This window comes from Canis lupus, chromosome 9, assembly GCF_048164855.1.
Source record: "Canis lupus baileyi chromosome 9, mCanLup2.hap1, whole genome shotgun sequence".
NCBI classification, from domain to species: domain Eukaryota; kingdom Metazoa; phylum Chordata; class Mammalia; order Carnivora; family Canidae; genus Canis; species Canis lupus.
Window position 1 is genome coordinate 73,134,549 of NC_132846.1, and position 21,569 is coordinate 73,156,117.

The window sequence follows — 21,569 nt, forward strand, 5'->3', positions numbered from 1 at the left end:
TCAGCATTTGCTTGAAAACGTGTAATGCCTCATTGTTGACTGCAGACTCCATACCTGTCATTGACCTACATTCGTTAGTTGTCCTGCTGAGGCCCTTAGCTTTCCAGGGCTTTGCCTGCCTGCTGTGCACTGGGAGAAGAGAGGTGTAGGATGGGATGCAATGGTTATTCTTGAATATACTTTTTTGCAAATGTTAAAGTAATGAATGCCAAATGGCATTTGCATATTTCTTCTTTGAAGGCCATGTGGGACGAGCGTAAAGGGCAGTGTTGGAGGGGGTTCTGGGGCAGTTTCACCTGGCCACATCTGCCTGTGGTGCCCATCCGCTCCTTGACTCTTTTCCTGCACTTCTGTGTGCAATCCGTACTGGCGCTGTTTCCTTCTCTTGCTGGAAACAGCTTTGCCTCCTCCGATTCTTCGACTCTACACCCTGCTCACACTCTGCACACTTGCTGATTGCACCCTGGGCCTTGTTCTGCATACCTCTTTATGGGGCTATAGATATTCTGCTGCTAGCCCTGAACTTGGGGATGCTCTGGCATTTTGCTGTTGATTCCTGTATTGGTTTCTCTGAAATACACTTTGTTAAGTTAAGGAGGTTTCTCCCTATAGGTAAAAAGTTGAGTTGTGACCACCATGATGTGGTAGTTAGGTCTTTGGTTTCATATCATGCATGCCATATTTGTTAAATTGTAAATGAAGTAGACTTTTGTGGGAGTATTTTGAGTGTTACCTTGCAGTGTCACCCTTTTAAAAAAGTAATAAAATGTATTCTAAGTTACTAGAAGCAAATTAAAAAAAAAATTTTGGTAGCATCAGTTTTTCAGAAGTCAACTTAGATGTCTTTTAGGATCTTAATCACTGGAATTTGGTCTTTATTTCCTGTTTAGACTCGGTACCTTAAGGGAAAAAGAGAAGTCAGTACTTGCTAACGGGGCTAATTTGTTTCCTAAAGGTGGGGGCACTTGCAGTGAGTGGACAGAGAGAAGATGAGAACCCCCATGATGGTGAACTGACCTTCTTAGGAAGAGTTTTAGCCCAGCTTCCTGTTAATCAACAACTTGGTAAACTCATAGTTCTTGGACACGTATTTGGCTGTCTAGATGAATGTCTTATTATAGGTAAGTGTGAGCGTACAGAACTCCGCTGGAAGGGTTGTGGAATGCCACTTGAATGATCTTGCCTCATCTTTGTTTTTGTGTTGTTAGCGGCAGCTCTTTCTTTGAAGAATTTTTTTGCGATGCCTTTTAGGCAGCATCTTGATGGATACAGGTACATGACATTCTTATCTTTAAAAGTCACTTTGTTTTAATGATATGGAATGACACTGTTTGTTATCTATTAATAGGAACAAAGTGAATTTCTCTGGCAATAGTAAGAGTGACTGTATTGCACTTGTTGAGGCATTCAAGGTAAGTTTTCTCTGTGCAAATGAGGAAACAGCTAACAGGTTGTTAGTACATTTTCATACCATAGCCCTGTTTCTGCTGAAAGCATCATGAGGCTTGTTGATGTCCAACATGGAACAGACCATGTTGGAAGAAGTAAATGGGGGTGGGAGGCCAGTTTTATGAAGTTGATTGGAAAAAATTAAATTTGTAACTTTTCAGTGGTCAAAATGTGTTGAAATTAGACTTTAAAAACTTTTAATTAGCTTAATGAAATGTTTTGAAACTGGGTCATTTACTTTTAGACTTGGCAGACTTGCCGACAGAGTGGAGAACTGCGCCATCCAAAGGTTGGTTGTCTGTTTCTTCTGTTTGTGGCTGGTTGTAAGGGATCTGGGGAGACTCCCTGTGGCCTCTCTCTGGGCCTGATCACTGCAGGTGACACAGGAGAGTGCCGGGCCTGAGCTGAGGCCCCTGTAGCCTGTCTCCAGAGAGCGGCAGCCCAGCGGCCATAACAGTGAACGGGCTGTCCTGGGGCAAAAGCCTGTCTCTGGTGGCAGCGGTCCTTTACTAGGGTGACTCTCCCAGCCTGCGGCAGAGCCCCGCTGTGTGGCTGGCCGTCCACCTCTGAGTCCCCGTGATCCACCAGAGGGTCAGGAACCACCTGGGCGGCCAGAGCTTAGTGCTTGCAGCTGGGAACCTGGAGGTGTCTGTTCCTAAATAAGAACCCTGAAACCTTTCCTCTAGGTGTTGTCAGCTAAGCTTTAGAGAATAGGCCTACAAGAATTCAACACGTAGGCCTTCATTTTTTTTTTTTTTTTCTGTCAGGTTTTGTTCTAAACTGATGAGATTCAAAAGACTGTTGATGGGTTTGTGTGTTTAAATTTGCCATGCCTAGAGGCATCCCTATAACAGGTATCTGCGTTAAGGTTAAAGCTTCCTTTTAAAGAGTCCTCATTCATTTGGGGAATATAAATAATAGTGAAAGGGAATATAAGGGAAGGGAGAAGAAATGTGTGGGAAATATCAGAAAGGGAGACAGAACGTAAAGACTGCTAACTCTGGGAAACGAACTAGGGGTAGTGGACGGGGAGGAGAGCGGGGGGTGGGAGTGAATGGGTGACGGGCACTGGGGGTTATTCTGTATGTTAGTAAATTGAACACCAATAAAAAATAAATTAAAAAAAAAAAAAAAGAGTCCAAGAGTCAGCCATGATTTTTCTCTGGTCGTTTTGACATCTGTTTTCGGGTGATGCAGATGTATTATGGTAGCCAAATTTGCTCTAATTTGTGAATTAACATGGAGTATTATTTATTTAAAGGATGAACTTGACTGGGGGCGGTTACATTACGTTCAGATCAAGAGGATCAGAGAGGTGAGTTGTGAGTTCTGTGGATGAGAATAAAGATGGTGGGATCCCTGTGTGGCGCAGCGGTTTAGCGCCTGCCTTTGGCCCAGGGCGCGATCCTGGAGACCCAGGATCGAATCCCACGTCGGGCTCCCGGTGTATGGAGCCTGCTTCTCCCTCTGCCTGTGTCTCTGCCTCTCTCTCTCTCACTGTGTGCCTATCATAAATAAATAAAAAAAAAAATTAAAAAAAAAAAAAAAAAAAAGAATAAAGATGGTGCGTCCAGGGTGTGTGAAGTGCCTGTGGTATGCAGTGTTGTCAGGAGTGCTCTGACTTCGGGGTTGGGGGGTGGGTCTGTGTACACGTTGCATATTTAGGATACAGTTTTTGTATTCTGTGATTCATGAATATTTACATTTAAGTATAATATGCAGTACATCTCTATACCTGTATATATGATTATATGTATTTAATCCGTTTTATTTAGTAGTATAATTTCAAGAGTGATAACATCATTTCCTCTACATTTCAAGAGTGATAACATCATTTCCTCATTCTGAATATCGTGTATTTTGTCCTCTCTGATTCTTGATTAGATATTTGTGTTCACAGGCTATCCTCAGGCCCAGTGATTTGATAGAAGGACTCACAGATCTCAGAAAAGCTATTCTACTCATGGTTATAGTTTACTATAACAAAGGGTACAGGTTCAGATTAGCACAGGCGAAAGGCACATGGGGAGAAGTCCAGATGACACCAATATGCAAGGACCCATTGTCTCCCCTGCAGGCTTGTGGGCATGGCCAGCTCTGCCAGCAGCCATGGGAGTTAGCACCTGTGAAGTGTTACCAACCAGAGAGGCTCACTTGGACCTCAGTGTCCAGGATTTTATGTGAGGGTGGTTATGTAGGCCTAGGGCGCCCACATAGCTGACCCTAGTTACTTTGTTGCTGTCTTCTCCAGAGGTCACACGGGTACTAAACGGCAACAGTGCCTCCACCATAAATCCTGTTGCTCCTGGAACTACTACTCGTCAGCCCCAATGCCTCAGGCAAACAGGACACTATTGAGGCAGGATGTTCCAAGGGCTGAGAGGCTTTGTCCCAGGAACCAAAGGCGGCTTTGGAATGAGCAGGGTGTGGATATCTCAAGGCCGGCTGTGAGTTAACCCTTCACTGCTCAGTTTGCACATGCTTAGCCTGGTTTAGTTTCAGAGGACTTACTCTTGGCTTGGTTTGTCCGTCTTACTGTGTAGGTTTTTTAGGGGAAGTGTAAAGATAGAGGTTTTTTAAAATTTAATTTTTTAAAAAGATTTTTATTTATTTATTTATGATAGAGGCAGAGACACAGGCAGAGGGAGAAGCAGGCTCCATGCAGGGAGCCCTACGTGGGATTCAATCCCGGGACTCCAGGATCACGCCCTGGGCCAAAGGCAGGCACTAAACCACTGAGCCATGCAGGGATCCCCCCCCTTTTCTTTTTTTTAATTTTAAAAATCAATTTTAGGAGGGGTCTCTGTGTGGCTCAGTAGTTAGCCGCCTGCCTTAGGCTCAGGGCGTGATCCTGGAGTCCCGGGATTGAATCCCATGTCGTCGGGCTCCCTACATGGAGCCTGCTTCTCCCTCTGCCTGTGTCTCTGCCTCTCTCTCTCTCAATCTCTCTCTCTCTCTGTGTGTCTCTCATGAATAAATAAATAAAAATAAAATCTTTTTTAAAAAATCAATTTTAATTGATTTTTACTTTTTTCTATTAATTTAGTTATTTGTCTCTTGATTTACTATTTTAGTCTTTCTGATATGAGTATTTAATCCATTAATACTTCTGGTTTTTCAAGTTAAAAAGTATTTAAAGCTGTGTATTGTTTGCACAGTTTAGTCACATCCCTTTGATTTTTGATAAGTAGGGGCTGTCATTATTCCTTTCTCTAACTTTTTTTAGTGTCAGATTCCTCCTTGACTGAAGAGTTTTTAAGAATGGTATTTGAATTTCCACTTAGAAATACTTTTGAGGGACCCTGAAATTACTGTTATAGCATTTTAAACAGTACATAGTCTTTTAAAAATTACACTGATTCCAGAAGAAGTTGTGTTTCATTTTGTGTACAGCCACATTTCAATTTAACATAACAGTAATTCAAGCCCATGTTGCTAGATCACTAAGTGTATAGGCTGTGTTGTGTGTGTGTGTGTGTGTGTGTGTGTGTGTATGTGTGTACAAGTACTATATCACATCTATAGCATGACAATTCTAGGTTAAGACAGAAAAGGGGACGCCTGGGTGGGTCAGCAGTTAATTGTCTGCCTTCAGCTCTGGGCATGATCCTGGAGTCCCAGGATCGAGTCCCACATCAGGCTCCCTGCATGGAGTCTGCTTTTCCCTCTGCCTGTGTCTCTGCCTCTCTCTCTGTGTCTCTCATGAATAAATAATAAATGAAATCCTTAAAAAATATTTTTGATATATTGTTTTGTGGTTCATTTCAGATTTTATTGTATTTTGGTCAGAAAAAGTGACTTGCATACTCTTAGACTGATTTTTAACTAGAGAAGTCCTATGTGACCACAGCCTTAAGAAAACTTTCCAGAACATGGAAGTATATAGGCTGACATGTGGTTTATGGGCTTGGTCCTTCCTCTCATGTTCCAGGCTTTTCCACCTTACAGGTCATGGCTTTTAAGTTTTTTTGTCTTTCTAGTTCTTTTCAGTTTTTTTCCAGTTAACATTCACACCTGTGGTTTGTATGTTTTTTTTTTTTAAACTTCTTTAGTTTATTGAGATAATTTTGTGGTAAAATAATTCATGAACCACTTCTAGGTATGTGGGGTTGTGTATTCTCATGTATGCACTTTGAAGTTTGATGTTTTGTGTCAAGTGGTTTTATTGCAACTGGGTGATTTGATCAGAGCAGATGTTGAACCATTGGTCAGCTTGTTTCTGTTTTTGTTTTTTATTCAAATTCTAGATCGTTAACATATAGTATAGTATTGGTTTCAGGTATAGAATTTAGTGATTGATCACTTACAGACAACACCTGGTGCTCATCTGAGCAAATGCCCTCCATACCTGTCCACCATCCATGTCCCTCCATCAACCCTCAGTTTCTTCTCAGCTTGTTTTTGTTTTTAGGAATTTATTTATTTATTTATTTATTTATTTATTTATTTATTTATTTATTTATTTATTTATTTATTTATTTATTTATTTATTTATTTATTTATTTATTTGAGGCAGGGAGGGGCTGAGAGAGAGGAAGAATCTCAAGCAGACTCCACACTCAGTGCAGAGCCTGACATGGGCTCAATCTCATGACCTTGAGATCATGACCTGAGCTAAAATCAAGAGTTGGACACTTAATCAACTGAGCCACCCAGGAGCCCCTGTTCTCAGGTTGTTTTTAATCACAGAAGCAGTACACATTCAGGGGGAGGTTTGAGGTGTGTAAAGGACTTAAAGCAGAGGATATGGTTCTGGTTACTTGCTCTTAGATCCCCAGAGGGCATTGTGAGTACACGTTTGTAGTGCATGTGTGTGTGTGCGTGCATGCACGTACAGGCACCTGTGCACACTCAGCACTTATAGATGCATATCATGAAATCTGTAAGGTTCTGTGTCTTGTTATTTTGTTAGTGTTATATTGAACATCCTTTCCATTTCTTATTCATCTTTAATAAGATGATTCTTAACAAATGTGATGTTTGATCCTGTAGATGTATGAATGCTTTCCCCATTGTGCACTTATTTTCCAGTGTGTTCACTATTCTGAGTAGCATAGGTACTTTGAGACATCATATTTCAATGTGTTTTTCTTAGGTGGCTGAATTATATGAAGAACTGAAGAATAGGATCTCCCAGTTCAACATGTATGTTGATTCTCGGCGGCCTGTCATGGACCAGGAGTATATATATAAGCAGCGGTTCATCCTGCAGGTGTGCTGGGGTTTCCTGGACATCTCTTCTTATCCTTTTTTCTTACTAGGTGGTGTGGTTGAGAAAGTGCTTATGCCTTCTTTCTGGTACAAATCATGCTTCAAGAGATTTTATTTTAGGCCCATGATACTCATACTGCTCTGGGGGTAGGAGAGACCTTGTCTTGCATAGTTCAGGTTTTCCACATCATGGAGTTGTTGGTCATCCAGCTCCACACCTAACTTTCAGAGGAATGTTTCTGTAGCACCCAACTACTGTTGTTACTACTTCAAGAGAGGTCCTTGGGTTTTTGCTTTTAAGAAACTAAAAGCATTCTTACTATTATTCAACATGTAGCTATTCCCTTGCAATTGAAATACCAACTTCAGAGGCCATGATCAGGCTAGCTTGTTGGGTGGGACCTTTCAGGGATTGTGCAGAGGGAAACATATTCTAGAAAGAGGCTAATGCTTCTACTTTGGGGGTTTAGAGAAGGACTACATCTGTGTACATCAGCATGTAGAATTGGGTTGTAGGTAGATTTCAGTGAACAGAGTCATGTTGGAAAACATTGTTTTTCTGGATGTCCTATTGCTTTGAGGCTGGGGAGTCTTCCATGGATGTATGTTTAAAATGGTGTATTTTGATTGATTGAAGGGACTCTTTGCAGAGCGCTTTTTAGAAACGCTTATTGGGGGATCCCTGGGTGGCGCAGCGGTTTAGCGCCTGCCTTTGGCCTGGCGTGATCCTGGAGACCCGGGATCGAGTCCCACGTCGGGCTCCCGGTGCATGGAGCCTGCTTCTCCCTCTGCTTCTCTCTCTCTCTGTGTGACTATCATAAATAAATAAAAATTAAAAAAAAAAAGAAAGAAATGCTTATTGGATGTGCTTCTTGAGGTCTAGAGAGGTGCCTGGCCAGTAGAGGTGAGTATGTTGGGCAGCAGATGGGAAAGTGTGTACAGTCATTCATGCCCTCATTCAGCTCACCACTGTTTCCTAAATCTTTTGAGATAGGCTCCAGCTCCTTTGAAGGAGGACCATGTCTGGAGTGCTTCTGTTAGAGACCGTGAAATGTCAGAATTGTGACTTTTTTGCTTTATTGGTAGAAGGTTTAGTATTTTTATATAAATTCATCTTTTACCTTACAGATGTTTGCTACATAATTTTGGGAAGAGATTAACGTATTGGTGAGACAGATGATAATGTTGCTAGTTTATGAAAATACAATTCTCTTCCAGGTGGTATTGGCAGGTGCTTTTTACCCAAATTACTTCACTTTCGGACAGCCTGATGAGGAGATGGCGGTGAGGGAGCTGGCTGGCAAAGACCCAAAGACAACCATCGTGGTAGGACCTCCATTTCTGTAGTAGTTACTACAGATCATTATGTTCTTCCAGTTCCCATTTTTACAAGGACCTGGTATATTTCACACACCCCCCTCCAGTGAATATTATGTGTGACTTTTTCAAGTACATCTAATTGCTCAGCAGTCTTCTTTCCTTTTTTTGCAGACCTGGCCTTGAAAGAAAGCCTTGAGAAATTAAAAATTTATAGCTAATGTTGACTGATCATGTGCCTCTTTGAAGAGTTTAAGATACTTCTCCATAAGTTTAAGAATACTTAGTTAACAACTTCATTTCACACAAAGTAAAAATGTTAGTGGGATTTAAACTGTGATCCAGACCTGAATGTCTAATGGAATCACCTAGAGAGTGTTTATTTTTAAATTCGTATTTGAGGGCCCCATGCCACAGAATCTTAGCTAGAAGGAATGGCCTAAAATGAGCATTGAAAGAACATGTGTTTTTAGTGAGTCTGATGATCAGCCATAGGCACAGACCATTGGGTTGCATGTGTGGACTGTTTGCTTCCGCCTGAGCACATGGTTACTCAGGATGCACAACTGGAGTACAGCATGTAGGAACTGGACTTTTATTGGACTACTCAGTTCCATTATCAGTTTCTCTGATGATGAGGGATGTAAAGCACTTGGCAGACTTGCTGGCAAACAGTAAGCGCTCAATCATGCCAGCTGTTCCTGTTGTCATCAGTTACTGAAGCGATAGGGCACACAGGGCAGGAAGGGTCACAGATTACTAGAGTGTTGTGGAGGCCTTTGAGGAGCCTAGAAGTTGCTGATGCTCAGGCTGGAGACAGGCGGCTGAGACGCACTTCATATTTAGGGAAGGGGTTTTAATTTAAAAGGCAATCATTAGCTTTTTCTCACTTCTGGGGACTCTGCTCCTGTGGATTTTCAGGGTGGACCAGGCTCTTTTGATTGGCTTCCTTGAATCCCTTCATGGTGTTCTCTTGTCTCTTGTGTACTTGGAGAAGGATCCTACAGGATTGTCCTCAGATGCGGAGCTGTGCTTGCTTCTTCCATCCATGAGACAGTCTGTTTGCCATGCTGTCTCGAGGCCACAACTTGTGTGTGTGTGTGTGTGTTATAAAAACCAGATGATAGCTAGCATTGACCACTTACCTGAGAAGCCCCTTGTTACATACTTCATGTTCATGCTTCTCTGAGCCTCCCGCTGACCCCTTGAGGTTGGGATTTACCATCAGCCTTACTTCATGGGGTGGTTGAGTCCTATGGCGGCCCCATACCTTCCCTTAGGAGACTTGATGAGACACCTTGGAGCCCCGGCACTCTCCCCTACCGCCTTTCGTGGGGCTGGACTGGGTCCTGAGGCATGCAGGACCTGGGTGCCGGGGCCAGGGCTGGGGTCCCTTGTTTCCTGCCAGAGCCAGAGCCTGAGCCTGGAACGTGAGTCACCAGAACAGAAGGGAGAAAGCGAGCTCCCGGGGCTGGAAAAGCTCTTCTGCAGCTCAGTGTGCTTTACTTGTGGCTGTGGTGGGGGAAATGCCCCCTGCCCTAACCAGTGCTAGCTCCCCTCTAGTTCCCATTATTCCTTACATAGGAAGAGTCTTCTAAAGAGATGGATTTAGTCAGCTTGATTATTTTAAGGCAAAATAAAACATAACAGAAAAAGTATTTCTGTGTTAAGACTTTGGATTATTTTAACAAAGAATTATCTCATATGTAATGTATATTATTAAAATTTAGTTATAATGTAAAAGTCATTATTCATGAAACATATCTATCCATAGAACCTACACTTTATGGTTAAAGCAGTGAATTATGTATTTGTGAACTAAAATAATAGCTTTAGCTTATGAATATTATTACTGTTCTGTTAACTTTGATGTCTGCTCTGATGAGTACTGCATTATGTGTTACAGTTGAAACACATTCCTCCCTATGGATTTCTCTACTATAAACAACTACAGTCTCTCTTTCGACAGTGTGGTCAAGTCAAATCCATTGTATTTGATGGTGCAAAGTAAGTTGTGTATTTCTGTAATTAACTGCAGTTACGAAAGAGCCATAGTGTGTTTGGTATTTGCAGGAACTAAATTCTTACAGCTGAGTGCATATGGAAATGGGTGTCTATTTGGGCTGCTCCACATTGCCTTGGAATGCAGCTTTGGTTATCTTGTTAGCAGTAGTGATTTATCTTTTTCAACCAAGTGAGCTCCTATAGGAGCTAAGCTGGGAGGTTGGTGGTCTGATACCAAGAAAGCTCCGTGCCGTGCAGTGTTGTGACAGGTGCTTGGAGTGTGTGCCAGTCCATGGTTTTTCACGGGGTGTCCCTAGTGATATGTCACTTTGTAGGCCACAAAGATGCCCCAGAGTATGGTTTATCTGCTTGTAATTATTTAGAACATAGATGTTCCAAATATTTTTGAAAGACAAATACTGCAAAAACTCAGTTACATTTTACCTTATTTTAGTTGCAGATATAGAAAATGAGATACGGTGTGTTTTTGAAGTATCATTTTGAGTTTTTATTTCCAAGAGGGACTGTTAATATGCAGAAAAGACTATTTACAGTTTTAAGTTGACTTTTAGTTTTAAAATTAGAAATTTTTTCTGGTGTTTTGTAAATTGTATTTCATTTATAAAGCTTTGTAAATCTAGTGAACAAGAAATACTTCTACTCTTTCTTTGACTGATGTCCAGTAACCCATGTTGAGCATATTTAGTTCCTTTTCAATTTGGATTAATTCCCTTAAACATTTCAAGTTCTATTCCTATGATTAACATTGATTTTCTCTGTAAGCATGTAAATACCTCACATGACAAATTCATACCCCTAACGAAGTCTGAGTTCTTTTAACAACCATTACAGATTTTATTAAACTTATAACATCTTAAGCCTTTTTAAATATTCTAATACAAATTACACTAAAATTCTTAATCACATTTACAAAATCACTTCTTTAAAACTGGCATCACACAGTGAAGCTCTCTTTCTTGAATACTGGAAGTCCATTTGCCTTGACTGAGGTTCCAGTTATGGGTGGGCTTTCTTTGATGGGTTGAGTGGCCTACAGTCTGGGCTCTCACTAGTCTTTATCACTGGGTTGGATTCTGTGTGTTTCATATTCTTTGTGTCTGAGCTTTTCTTTAAAGGTATTTTAATCCTACATGATTTCTTGTATTTCTGGCTTTTTAGTCACATAGCAATGTCATATCAGTTACTTGGAGAAGTATGTATTTTCTTCTGTTTATAGGCAGTACTTATGTATCAAGTGTTTAAAGGCAGAGGATGACATGAATCGCTATTTTAAAGGGTAAAAGCCATATTCCTTCTGGGATCACGCAGGGCCTAGTTTAGTGAGGAACCCATGTCGGGTGTGAAGGGCATCTGAGCACAGGTAGTAAGTACATAGGCACACGGTTTCCCCTCATATGAATCTTTCATCCTCTTTGTGGAGTTCTGTAGACATTCGCCTGTTGTGAAATGTCATGGGAGAAGCCCAGGTGGTCAGAAGACCTTCTTTCTGGGCCTTAGGAGTAGTAATGTTCACTTGGGACTTTCTGAGGGAGGAGTTTGAGGTGGGCGGTGGAGCTGGCTGGTGGGGCAGGATGGGGTTGCTGCTCCAGTAGGAGCCCAGTGTAAGCCCAGATTGGGACTTTGGAGACTGTGGGGTGTGTGTGAGGCACAGCTGGAGGCCGCTTTGCCAGCAGCTGACTTTGTGTCAGATTTGCATGTGCCAGGAGGCCAGGTGCGGTGCTCTGGATGGTCCTTTGTGGCTGCCTGACCAGTATGAACATGAGTAGATGGGCATGCAGAGACTCCTGACTGTTCTGAGCTGCAGTGTTTTGTAGGCTTTGGTCAGGGAATGGTGAGAGAGGGGTCTTTGTAGTTACCTAAACTAGAGGTAACGTTTGAAACAAAGACAACACGTGAGACAGAAGCTCTCTTGGGTTTGGCTGTTGATTGCATGTATAGGACAAAGAAAAGGGGGGGCCAGGTGGGAAGGTCTTTCAAACACCATTGACCAAAGAAGGGCTGTGAGGAGCGGATCCTGGCAGGAGGGGGGTGGGTCAGGGTCCCACAAGTGGGAGTTCAGAATCCCACTGCAAGATGAGCATCATAGAAGTGTGGTCTCAAGTGTGAAAGAAACTGCTTCTGAGGAGGGACTTAGGAGCCCTCTAGGGGAAGGGGTGACAGGACAAGGGGTGAGCGAATTGGCATAGGCTGTAGGGGAGGGAGAGGCTGTGCGTGCTCAGCAGTGAGTCCACCAGGAGGCAGATGAGGCTGGAGGGTAGAGGAGAGCCAGCTGTCCAAGGACAGCAAACTCAGGCCACAGAGGGGCTTGGCACAGGGATGCACACTGAATAGGCTGGCGGAGTTAGGGACTAACTCTCCTTTCTGCTTGATGCTCTTCACTGGCTGTGTCCTTTCCAGGGCTCAGTTACACCTTTCCATGACAGTATTTGTAGGAGTTATAGGTCTGTATGCATGAGTATGTGTTGACCCAGGGGTATTCATGTACAAGCAAATGTGAACTTGAAGCTTTATTTCTTGATACCAAGAAATGCTCAGCAGACACCCTTAGTGCATGCTTGGTTCTCATCCTCCAGAGACCGGGATGGAGGAGCACCCAGAGATGGGAGAGGGGCTGGTAGTGTGGGATGTTCATTAGCATGACTAGGTGGTAAATATGGATAGTGTTTGTGGAGGGAGATCCCTGACCTACTCATTGTGTGATTTTCTCTTATCTGTGTTTTATTTTATGGTAAAATAGAAAAAAAAAACAACCCCAAAACTTAAGAAGTTGTCATTCTGTGTTCATTTTGAGAATTAAGATTTAGTAGCTAAAAATTTCATCTGTGCTTGGTGTTTGCTCTGCATTATCTACGTAATATATACGGTTGATACCTGGTTTTTAATGGTACATCATTGGGATTTTTACTTCTCTTAAGTGAATAATTTTCATTTAAGTAAACACTTTTTGGTTAATTATAGAATGAAGAGTTACTGATATTTCAAGGGGAGGTGGAACTAAAAATTTCTATCTAATCTTGGCAGAAATTAATATGCACTTGGTTCTTTTTTTCAGATGCCTATAGACTAATTTTTTTCCTTATATTTGTGGAGCAGAGCCTTTGTGGAATTTTCACGTAATCCAACGGAGAGGTTCAAAACTCTCCCAGCAGTGTATATGGCAATTAAGATGTCTCAGCTGAAAGTCTCCCTTGAACTGAATGTCCACTCTGCAGAGGAGATTGAAGGGAAGGTGCAAGGAGGGGCTGTCTCAAAGCTTAGGAGCACCAGGTATTTTCAGAAGGCGGTCTGTTAGGACTCTGTCCACCTGCTTTTACAGTTTCAGAGACTGCATTTAAATGAACCTTGCTTAAGCTCACATTAGGAGCACTGGCTTTGCAGCCAGAGTCCTGGTTTCCTCATCTCCTGGCTGTGTGTATTTGCATACATCACTTGATCTCTCTGAACCTCAGCGCTTTAATTCATGTCTTTTTTCCAGTTTTAATACAAAATAATTGCCATACATCACTGTGTAAGTCTAAGGCGTTCAGCATGACGGTTTGATTTTCCTATGCTGTGAAAGGACTACCACAGTACATTCAGCTAACATCATTCTTCTCGTAGAGATACAATAAAAAGTAAAGAACAAAAATTTCTTCTTTTGATGAGGACTCTTAGGGTCCGTTGTTCTAACCATTTTCCTGTATGCCTTATTGTATAGTGGTAGTGGTAGGGACTATGTTGCAGCTCCAGAAGCTGAATACTGGAAGTTTGTATTTTTTTTAAAAGATTTTATTTATTTATTCATGAGAGGCACACACAGAGAGAGGCAGAGACATAGGCAGAGGGAGCAGCAGGCTCCCTGTGCGGAGCCCAATGCAGGCCTTGATCCCAGGACCCGAGGATCACAACCTGAGTCAAAGGCAGATGCTCAACCACTGAGCCACCCAGGTGTCCCAGAAATTTGTATCTTTTGACCATCTTCCTCCAATGCCTCATCCTCGTTCCCCTACCCTATGCCTCTCATAATAACAAGTCTGATCTCTTTTTCTATGAGTTTTTTTTAAATAGATTCTGCATGTGAGTGAGACTGTACAGTGTTTGTCTTTCTCTTTCTGACTTATTTCACTTAGCATAATGCCTTTGAGATCTGTCCATGGTAGGATTTCCGTGTTTTTTTATGGCTGAATATTCCACTGGGTATATATACCACAACTTCTTTATGTATTCATCCAGTGATGGACACTTAAGTTGTTTCCATGTCTAGGCTCTAGTACATATGCTGCTCTGAACACAGGGATGCAGATACTTTTTGAGGTAGTGTTTTTGTGGAATTGCTGCATCATATGGTGGTTCTCTTTTTGATTTTTTGGGGGGTCATCCATACTGTGTTCCATAGTGGCTGTACCAGTTTACAATCCCACCAGCACACAGGGGTTTCCTTTTCTTCTACATCCACCTCAACATTTGTGTTTTTGGTGATGACCACTCTGACAGGCATGAGCTATTACCTTGCTGTGGTTCTTATTTGCATTTCTCTGATGACTAGGGATGTTGAACACCTTTTCATGTACTCATTGGCCTTTTGTGTATCTTCTTCAGAGGAATCTGTATCAGGTCTTTTGCCCATTACAAAATCTTCTTTTCTATTGTGTCTGTTTAATAGATATGGTATTTTACAAGGTTGTTGAGAAGATTGAGTGGAATCATGTAAGTAATTCTCAGTTTAAATAATAGGGATTGGACGTAATATTAGTTACCTTTCTTCATTCTTAGAGTTCCTCATTTCCTCCATTTAAGCATAGTAGAGTATTCTCTGTTCTCAGCAGAGCAGACAGTGGGACAAAACAGAGATGCAGGTGGGAGTGCCTGGGTGCTGGTCAGCACAGCTGCCCCTTCCTTGCTGAGGAACAGAGGGCTGAGTAGTGACATTCACCACTTGGCAGCTGCTGTTGGGTGTGTGGGTTTTCTTTTTTTTTTTTTTTGTGTGTGTGTGTGTGTGTGTGTGTGTGTGTGTGGGTTTTCTTCTCTTGGACCAGATTAAATCACCCTTCAGGATTTGTAACAGATGCCTTTGCCTTTGGGTCACACTCTCTGAGTACTGTGTGTAGGAATTCTCAATCATCATTTCTTATTTGTGATGTTTTTAATTCTGCGAGGAATTGGACAGAAATTTGGGGAATTGGTGAGAAAGGGAGATCTGTCCCATCAAGTATCCTCTTGTGGGGGAGGTTTTGAATTCTGAGACTTTGGGGATCTGTAACCCATGGAAGATCTTTTCTAGGAACTTTGCCTGAGTCACTCTTAGTCATAAATGGGTTTGAAAGTTGGGGAAAGGGATCCCTGGGTGGCTCAGCGGTTTAGCACCTGCCTTCGGTCCAGGGCGTGATCCTAGAGTCCCAGGATCGAATCCCATGTCGGGCTCCCTGCATGGAGCCTGCTTCTCCCTCTGCCTGTGTCTCTGCCTCTGTCTCTCTGTGTCTCTCATGAATAAATAAATAAAATCTTAAAAAAAAAAAGTTGGGGAGAGAGTTGGGTCAAGATCTCTTGTATGATTCTTCCTCTTCATCTTAGAAATAAAAACCTATTAGGAAAGGGACATTTTATTTTTGTCAAATTTATATTTCATATTCTCAAACTTCAGCATTTACTGTCTTACCGTTCTAAGAGATGAAGGATAGGTCCTTGGTTTATTAGAAAATCATGTATGTGTTTGTAACAGAATTGAACCAGGCATGGATTCTGGTACTTAGGAAAGGTCAAGGTCACTCACCTCTAAAACCAGAAATTAGGAAACATTGCAGGTCTTAGATTTAGAATGTATATCCTTAAAAGTAAGTTTTCTGTAAGAGTCTTGACCTTTAGAATATATTTTTTAAGGGTAGTGTGTAACTATTGGGGTGCACAGCCCTCTAGGGCATTCAGGAAGCCATTGGAAACTCCAATTTTAGATAAAATCAAATTAGTCATCTCTGGGTTTGGCATTTTATTGAAATTTTTTTTATAAATATATTTTTTATTGGTGTTCAATTTGCCAACATAAAGAATAACACCCAGTGCTCATCCCGTCAGAATTTTTTTTTTTTTTTGTATAAACAGTAGAATAGTTGGGGCAGTAACTTCACATATATAAACATGTTTTCTCTGTAATATCTGACATTTATTTACTTATTTTAAATCACGTTATGTAGGGTGAATGTGGACTTCCAGAAGCAGACAGTAGATCCTATGCAAGTCTCATTTAACACATTAGACCCATCTCAGACAATTACAGATCTCCTCCTAACAGTTGATGTCACAGAGGTAAGATGGTGCGTTGAATCATTAGCGCTTTTCTTTTTTTTTTTTTTTAATTCATGAGAGCCACAGAGAGAGGCAGAGACACAGGCAGAGAGAGAAGCAGGCTCCATGCAGGGAGCCCGATGTGAGACTCAATCCTGGGACCCCAATATCACACCCTGAGCTGAAGGCAGACACTTAACTGCTGAGCCCCCCAGGCGTCCCCTTTTCTGTCTTCTTAACCTAGAATTGTCATGCTATAAATGTGAAATAGTACATGTACACACACACAGGTAACACAGCCTATACACTTAGTGATCTAGCAACATGGGCTTGAATTACTGTTATGTTAAATTGAAATGTGGCTGTAAACAAAATGAAACACAACTTCTTCTGGAATCAAAGTGTAATTTTTAAAAGACTATGTACTGTTTAAAATGCTATAACAGTAATTTCAGGAACATGATACATGTGAACATGTTAATTGTCATAGTGGTACATGGCTGTGTAATTCAGTTTATATCAACAAAGTTGACATCAGCATCAATACTGTGTAAGGTGTGGTTTTTACTTCAAATAAAATTTCAGTGAAAATACATACCTGCTTCCTGGTAGATCTGTGACTGCACTCACCAGGAGACTTCACACAGACGCCTAGGCTCCAGGCTGACTGAGAAGCTGCAGCCATTGTGGGTCCGTGGAGTGGCCTGGCAGGATGAGTGGGAGATGCTCCGTGAGGCCCTTTTCCATGGAACACCTACTCCTCCTCCCACTTGTCACTGCTCTTCCAGGGGCTGTCTGCTCACACCACACCTGCCCTTGCTACCCTTGAGCTGCCTGCACTTTGTGGGCTGGGCTTAAGGACTCTGGGCCCATCATGGGGAAACAGTCCCGGTCTTCTGTGCCCTCTAGAGCCTTTCAGGTGTTAGTGAGCTAACCAAGAGAGGGCTCTGGGACACACGTTTCCTCGGCGGGTGGCCAGGGAACCCCCTTGTTTGTAAGCACCTGTTAAAAGCCTAGAGAATTACTCAAGGTCCAGGGATCCAGTTTAGGAAGTGTAGTATTGAATGTTGGCCCTGCAGTGTGAACTTATGAGAACCTTTTTATAGAAATCATTTTAAAATTTAGTCTTTGCTCTTTTTCCTTTTTCAGGTTGTTGAGGTGGGACACTTTTGGGGATATAGGATTGATGAAAAAAACTCCGAGATTCTGAAAAAGCTTACTGCTGAAATAAACCAACTGAAATTAGTACCCTTGCCTGTCCACCCACATCCAGACTTGGTCTGTCTGGCTCCTTTTGCTGATTTTGATAAAGAAAGCTACTTTAGAGCTCAAATCCTTTATGTTTCTGGAAATTCTGCTGAGGTATGTTTTTCTATAACTAATCACTAAAAAGGAAATGAGACAAACTTGTAGCAGTTTATAGAAAGCGTATTCTAATTTTAAGTGGAAATTAAATGTAAAATCATTTCAGTTCAAAAAGTAGCCTTGTAAAAAGTTATGTACCTCAGTGATTGTGGATTTAAGTTCCAGTCATAAGACTGCTGGACTCTGGAGCTAGAGTAGATCCTTGTGTGGTCACTGGCCAGGTGGCACTCAATGTCTGACCCTGTATGAAAGTGTGTTCTTGCCCATTCTCTAGGTGTTCTTCGTGGACTATGGCAATAGATCTCATGTCGACCTGGATCTTTTAATGGAGATTCCTTATCAACTTCTTGAACTCCCATTTCAGGTAAGGCAGAGAAGCTCCTATGGTGTGAATTTAGAGGTCACATGGTCTACCCTCAGCCCACAGAGAGGGTCCGGGTCCCAGAGTGGGAAGGGACTTGCTTGGTCACACAGGCCAAATTTATCTGCTTTTTTTCCAATAGATTTGTCAGTATTATATGCGGAGTTAAAATATACGGAAGGTTTCACACTTCGCAAAAAGTTAGCTGTTTAACTCAATTAATTTTGAAAACTATTTCTGATGTTTTTGGTTTTGTTGCAAACAGCTAGGACTTTGGTGAGCTAGATGTACCTGTGTGTATCCAGAGGCATTCCAGACTTTGGATTGAAAGGCAACATCAGATTTCTTTACCTATGAAATCCTCACTTTGTGAACCCCCCCCCCAGTTTTTTTTTTACTGTATATAATCATTTACTTATTTATTTCTGTTGAAGTGTAGTTGACACAAAATATGATCGTTTCAGATGTACAGCATAGTGATTCCACAACTATATACCTTATGGTCTGCTCACACAGGCATAGCTGCTAGTGGTCACCATACAATACAAATCAGTACCACTGACTACATTTCTCATGCTGTCCTCTCTACCCCTGTGACTTGTTTGCTCCTGTAACTGGAAACCTATATTTTTGGTGCCTCTTGACCCATTTTGCCCATCCCCCCAGCAGCCACCACTTTGTAGTTCATATTTATGGGTCTGTCTGCTTTTTGTTTGTTCTTTTGTTTTTTAGATTCCACAAATAAGGTAAATAATAGGTATTTGTCTTTCTCAGACTTATTTCACTTAGCATAACATTCTCTAGTTTCATCCATGTTGTTGCAAATGGCAAGATCACATCCTTCCTGATGGCTGAGTAATATTCCACTGTGTGTATACACTGCGTCTTCCTTGTACATTCATCTGTTAATAGACCAGAATTGTTTTTAATAGGATTTTTATGAGCACATTGGTGAAAATCCATGTTCTGGGCCACGTTTCAGCAGTATTTGGAGTGTTCTACTCATTTATAAAGCTGGTTCAGCCATCTTTTTCTGTCCTGTAGGCGTTGGAATTTAAGATTTGCAAAATGCGCCCCTCTGCAAAGTCTCTCATATGTGGTGAGCACTGGAGCGGTGGGGCCAGCCAGCGGTTCGCCTCCCTGGTGAGTGGCTGTGCTCTCCTCGTCAGGGTCTTCTCTGTGGTGCACAGTGTCCTGCATGTGGATGTGTACCGGTATGCGGGGGTCCAGGACACTGTCAACGTGAGAGACATCCTCATCAAGGAAGGCTACGCGGAGCTCGCCGAGGAGCCCTATGAGTCCAAAGTATGCACCTTCATCTGTCCTTGTTGGAGCGCATGTGGCCATGTGTGCATGGGGGGGTGGTGTTTGGTGTGGGGAGGCAGCAGAGAAGCGGGGTGCTGTTTTCCTCTCACTGAGGGATGAATATAGCTAGGTGTAGTGTCTGGTACCATTTTAAATGTCTTCTAGGTTTCTTTGACACTAAATTATGGTAACTGGCTGTTAACTTTTGTTAGTTTCCTTCTTTAGGCTATTTTTTTCTTCCTGGAATAAAAATTAGATGTAGAAATGTTCTCTGGGGAGTTGTTTTTTCTGTAATGGATTCAAGGATTTAGCTCCCTAATGAAAGCAATTAATAAAATACTTGTTTCAAGTATTTCAGATATTTCAAAATGACTTTCAACTATTTCTTTCAAAATCAATTGTGAAGCTGTTTTTCTTTGTCTGAAGGTTTCAGAGATGCCACATTTGAGTCAAATGTTGAAGGCCATTTATTTTCCGTCTGTAATTTCTGCTGACATTGAAGGGGGCTGGGATTCGGGAAAGGGGAAACCAGCAACAGAATGGCAGTGCCAAAGTCCGCTGGACTTTGTATTTCCATGTGTGAGAAACCTTTTTGGGATTCTGGTAGTGTTTCTGGTGTGGAGTAGAAGTTTTGTGTGCAGAAGTTCTTTTTAAGAACTGTTTCTCACTGTTTCTTGTCAGTTTTCTGACTGAAAGGTAGTAAAGGCTGATGAACCTTAAATGAGTCCTGTCTTCCTTTGTTTGAATTTTAAGGTGTATGTGCTTGATAGAATTTTCCCTGACCTTAGTGACCTACTAATCATACCCCTAAAATACTTTGGTTAGCCTGGAATTAAGTGCTTTTAATACAGTTTTTCCTTTCAGCAAATGAACTTTCCTTATTCTGCTTAGCAAAGCCACGAAGCTCTCAAGGGTCTCTTCTCCAAGTCCATACAAAACATGGCAGACATGACTGTGTCATCTCCCGTGAAGGATGATGAAAAGTACCTGATCCGGGTTTTGTTAGAGAGCTTCTCTTCTAATAAACTAGGTCCCCCCAACTGCAAGGTAACTTATAGGAGTTGTTTTAAAATACAGTTTAAAACTTAAAATCGTTGTACACTTACATGCTGAGTCATAGCCAGTAGTCATGATGGGTTTTTCTTTCCTGGTTTTCAACATTGGTACTTTTTTTTCACAGTGGTGCCTGTATTAGTAAGGGCAGAACCTGGGGTCTAGTGTAGGGAAATGCTCGGACTAGTTCTTTATCTAACCCAATCTTTTTAAGGCAACTGATGCTTATTTATACCCAGTTGAAGCCATGTGTGTGCTATAGAGAACCAGGCCCACCGCAGAGGTGCCCCAACCCTGGTGGGCACTGGAGTTGGTGCACCTGCCTGTTTCCGAGAAGGGGCTGCCACATGCCCCACCCCTGGGTGCCCCAGCCCACGGCCGCATGCTCTCAGCCTCCCTACTCCGTTAGTTTAGTCTGATGCAGTTGAAAGAGTAATATTTTTTACTAAAGTATTGGGTAGTATTTCCTTTTTTTGGCCAAAGTATATCTGTGGAGGAATGTTAGTGAAGCCATTGAAAGAATCACTGTGTCCCAGAGAAAGCACCATAAGGCATTTTCCCCCCACTGCATCTTAAAGATATTATAACTAAGGTGAAGCTGTTTTCTGTTTCAAAACTTGAGCTGACTTTTGGATTTTTAAAAAATGCATATTAAGTGATAACTTGCCTATTGCTAGCATTTTGCATATTTTGTATCTACAGGCGATACTTCACGGGCCTTTTAACCCTTATGAACTGAAGTGTCATAGTTTGACCAGAATATCCAAGTTCAGGTATGATTAACTTAGGTTCCTCATGGATTTCTTTGTACACTGCTGCTTTTTTTACAGAGCTTATCAGAAACTAATCTTTCTTTAAACTGTTGGGCTGTTCTCTTTTCCAGTTCCTTTTCATTCCTCCCTTAGCTCCAGATCTGAAGTCTTCTTTCTCTCTTACGTGGAAGCCATTCTGCATGAGACAGTCTTGAACGTCTTCCAAAAAGGGCTTTGTGTTTTCTGTTTTTATTATAATTGTCATTCATTCAGCAACCCTGTGAATGCTTGCTGTGTTCTGGGAACAGTGTATGGTTGGAGGGAAAAGAGTGAACAAAATCATTGTGATCCCAAAAATTGTGCGTCTGGTGGGGATGGTATGCAAGGACAAACAAATCCTCAGAAGAAGGGTTGATGAGGCTTTTGCACATTATGAAAGGGGCTGTAGAACATGTTGAAAGCATCTTGAAGGG

At 41.8% G+C, this 21,569-nt stretch overlaps 1 protein-coding gene across 7 annotated transcripts in view; it reads left to right on the forward strand.

The window, feature by feature from the left end:
* TDRD9 (tudor domain containing 9) overlaps positions 1–21,569 on the forward strand; it is a 106,707-nt gene that overhangs the window by 66,183 nt on the left and 18,955 nt on the right. For 5 of the 7 annotated variants that reach the window (XM_072840113.1, XM_072840115.1, XM_072840110.1 and 2 more), the window contains 15 exons: positions 956–1,121; positions 1,209–1,272; positions 1,349–1,412; positions 1,694–1,738; positions 2,711–2,764; positions 6,545–6,661; positions 7,879–7,986; positions 9,884–9,984; positions 13,096–13,269; positions 16,170–16,281; positions 17,410–17,622; positions 17,900–17,989; positions 19,031–19,291; positions 20,183–20,338; positions 21,047–21,117. In XM_072840113.1, coding sequence (XP_072696214.1) covers positions 956–1,121; positions 1,209–1,272; positions 1,349–1,412; positions 1,694–1,738; positions 2,711–2,764; positions 6,545–6,661; positions 7,879–7,986; positions 9,884–9,984; positions 13,096–13,269; positions 16,170–16,281; positions 17,410–17,622; positions 17,900–17,989; positions 19,031–19,291; positions 20,183–20,338; positions 21,047–21,117 — 1,796 coding nt within the window. Of the gene's footprint in view, positions 1–955; positions 1,122–1,208; positions 1,273–1,348; positions 1,413–1,693; positions 1,739–2,710; positions 2,765–6,544; positions 6,662–7,878; positions 7,987–9,883; positions 9,985–13,095; positions 13,270–16,169; positions 16,282–17,409; positions 17,623–17,899; positions 17,990–19,030; positions 19,292–20,155; positions 20,339–21,046; positions 21,118–21,569 lie in introns of those variants that run through there. The other 2 variants (XM_072840116.1, XM_072840114.1) reach the window with 2 other exon arrangements.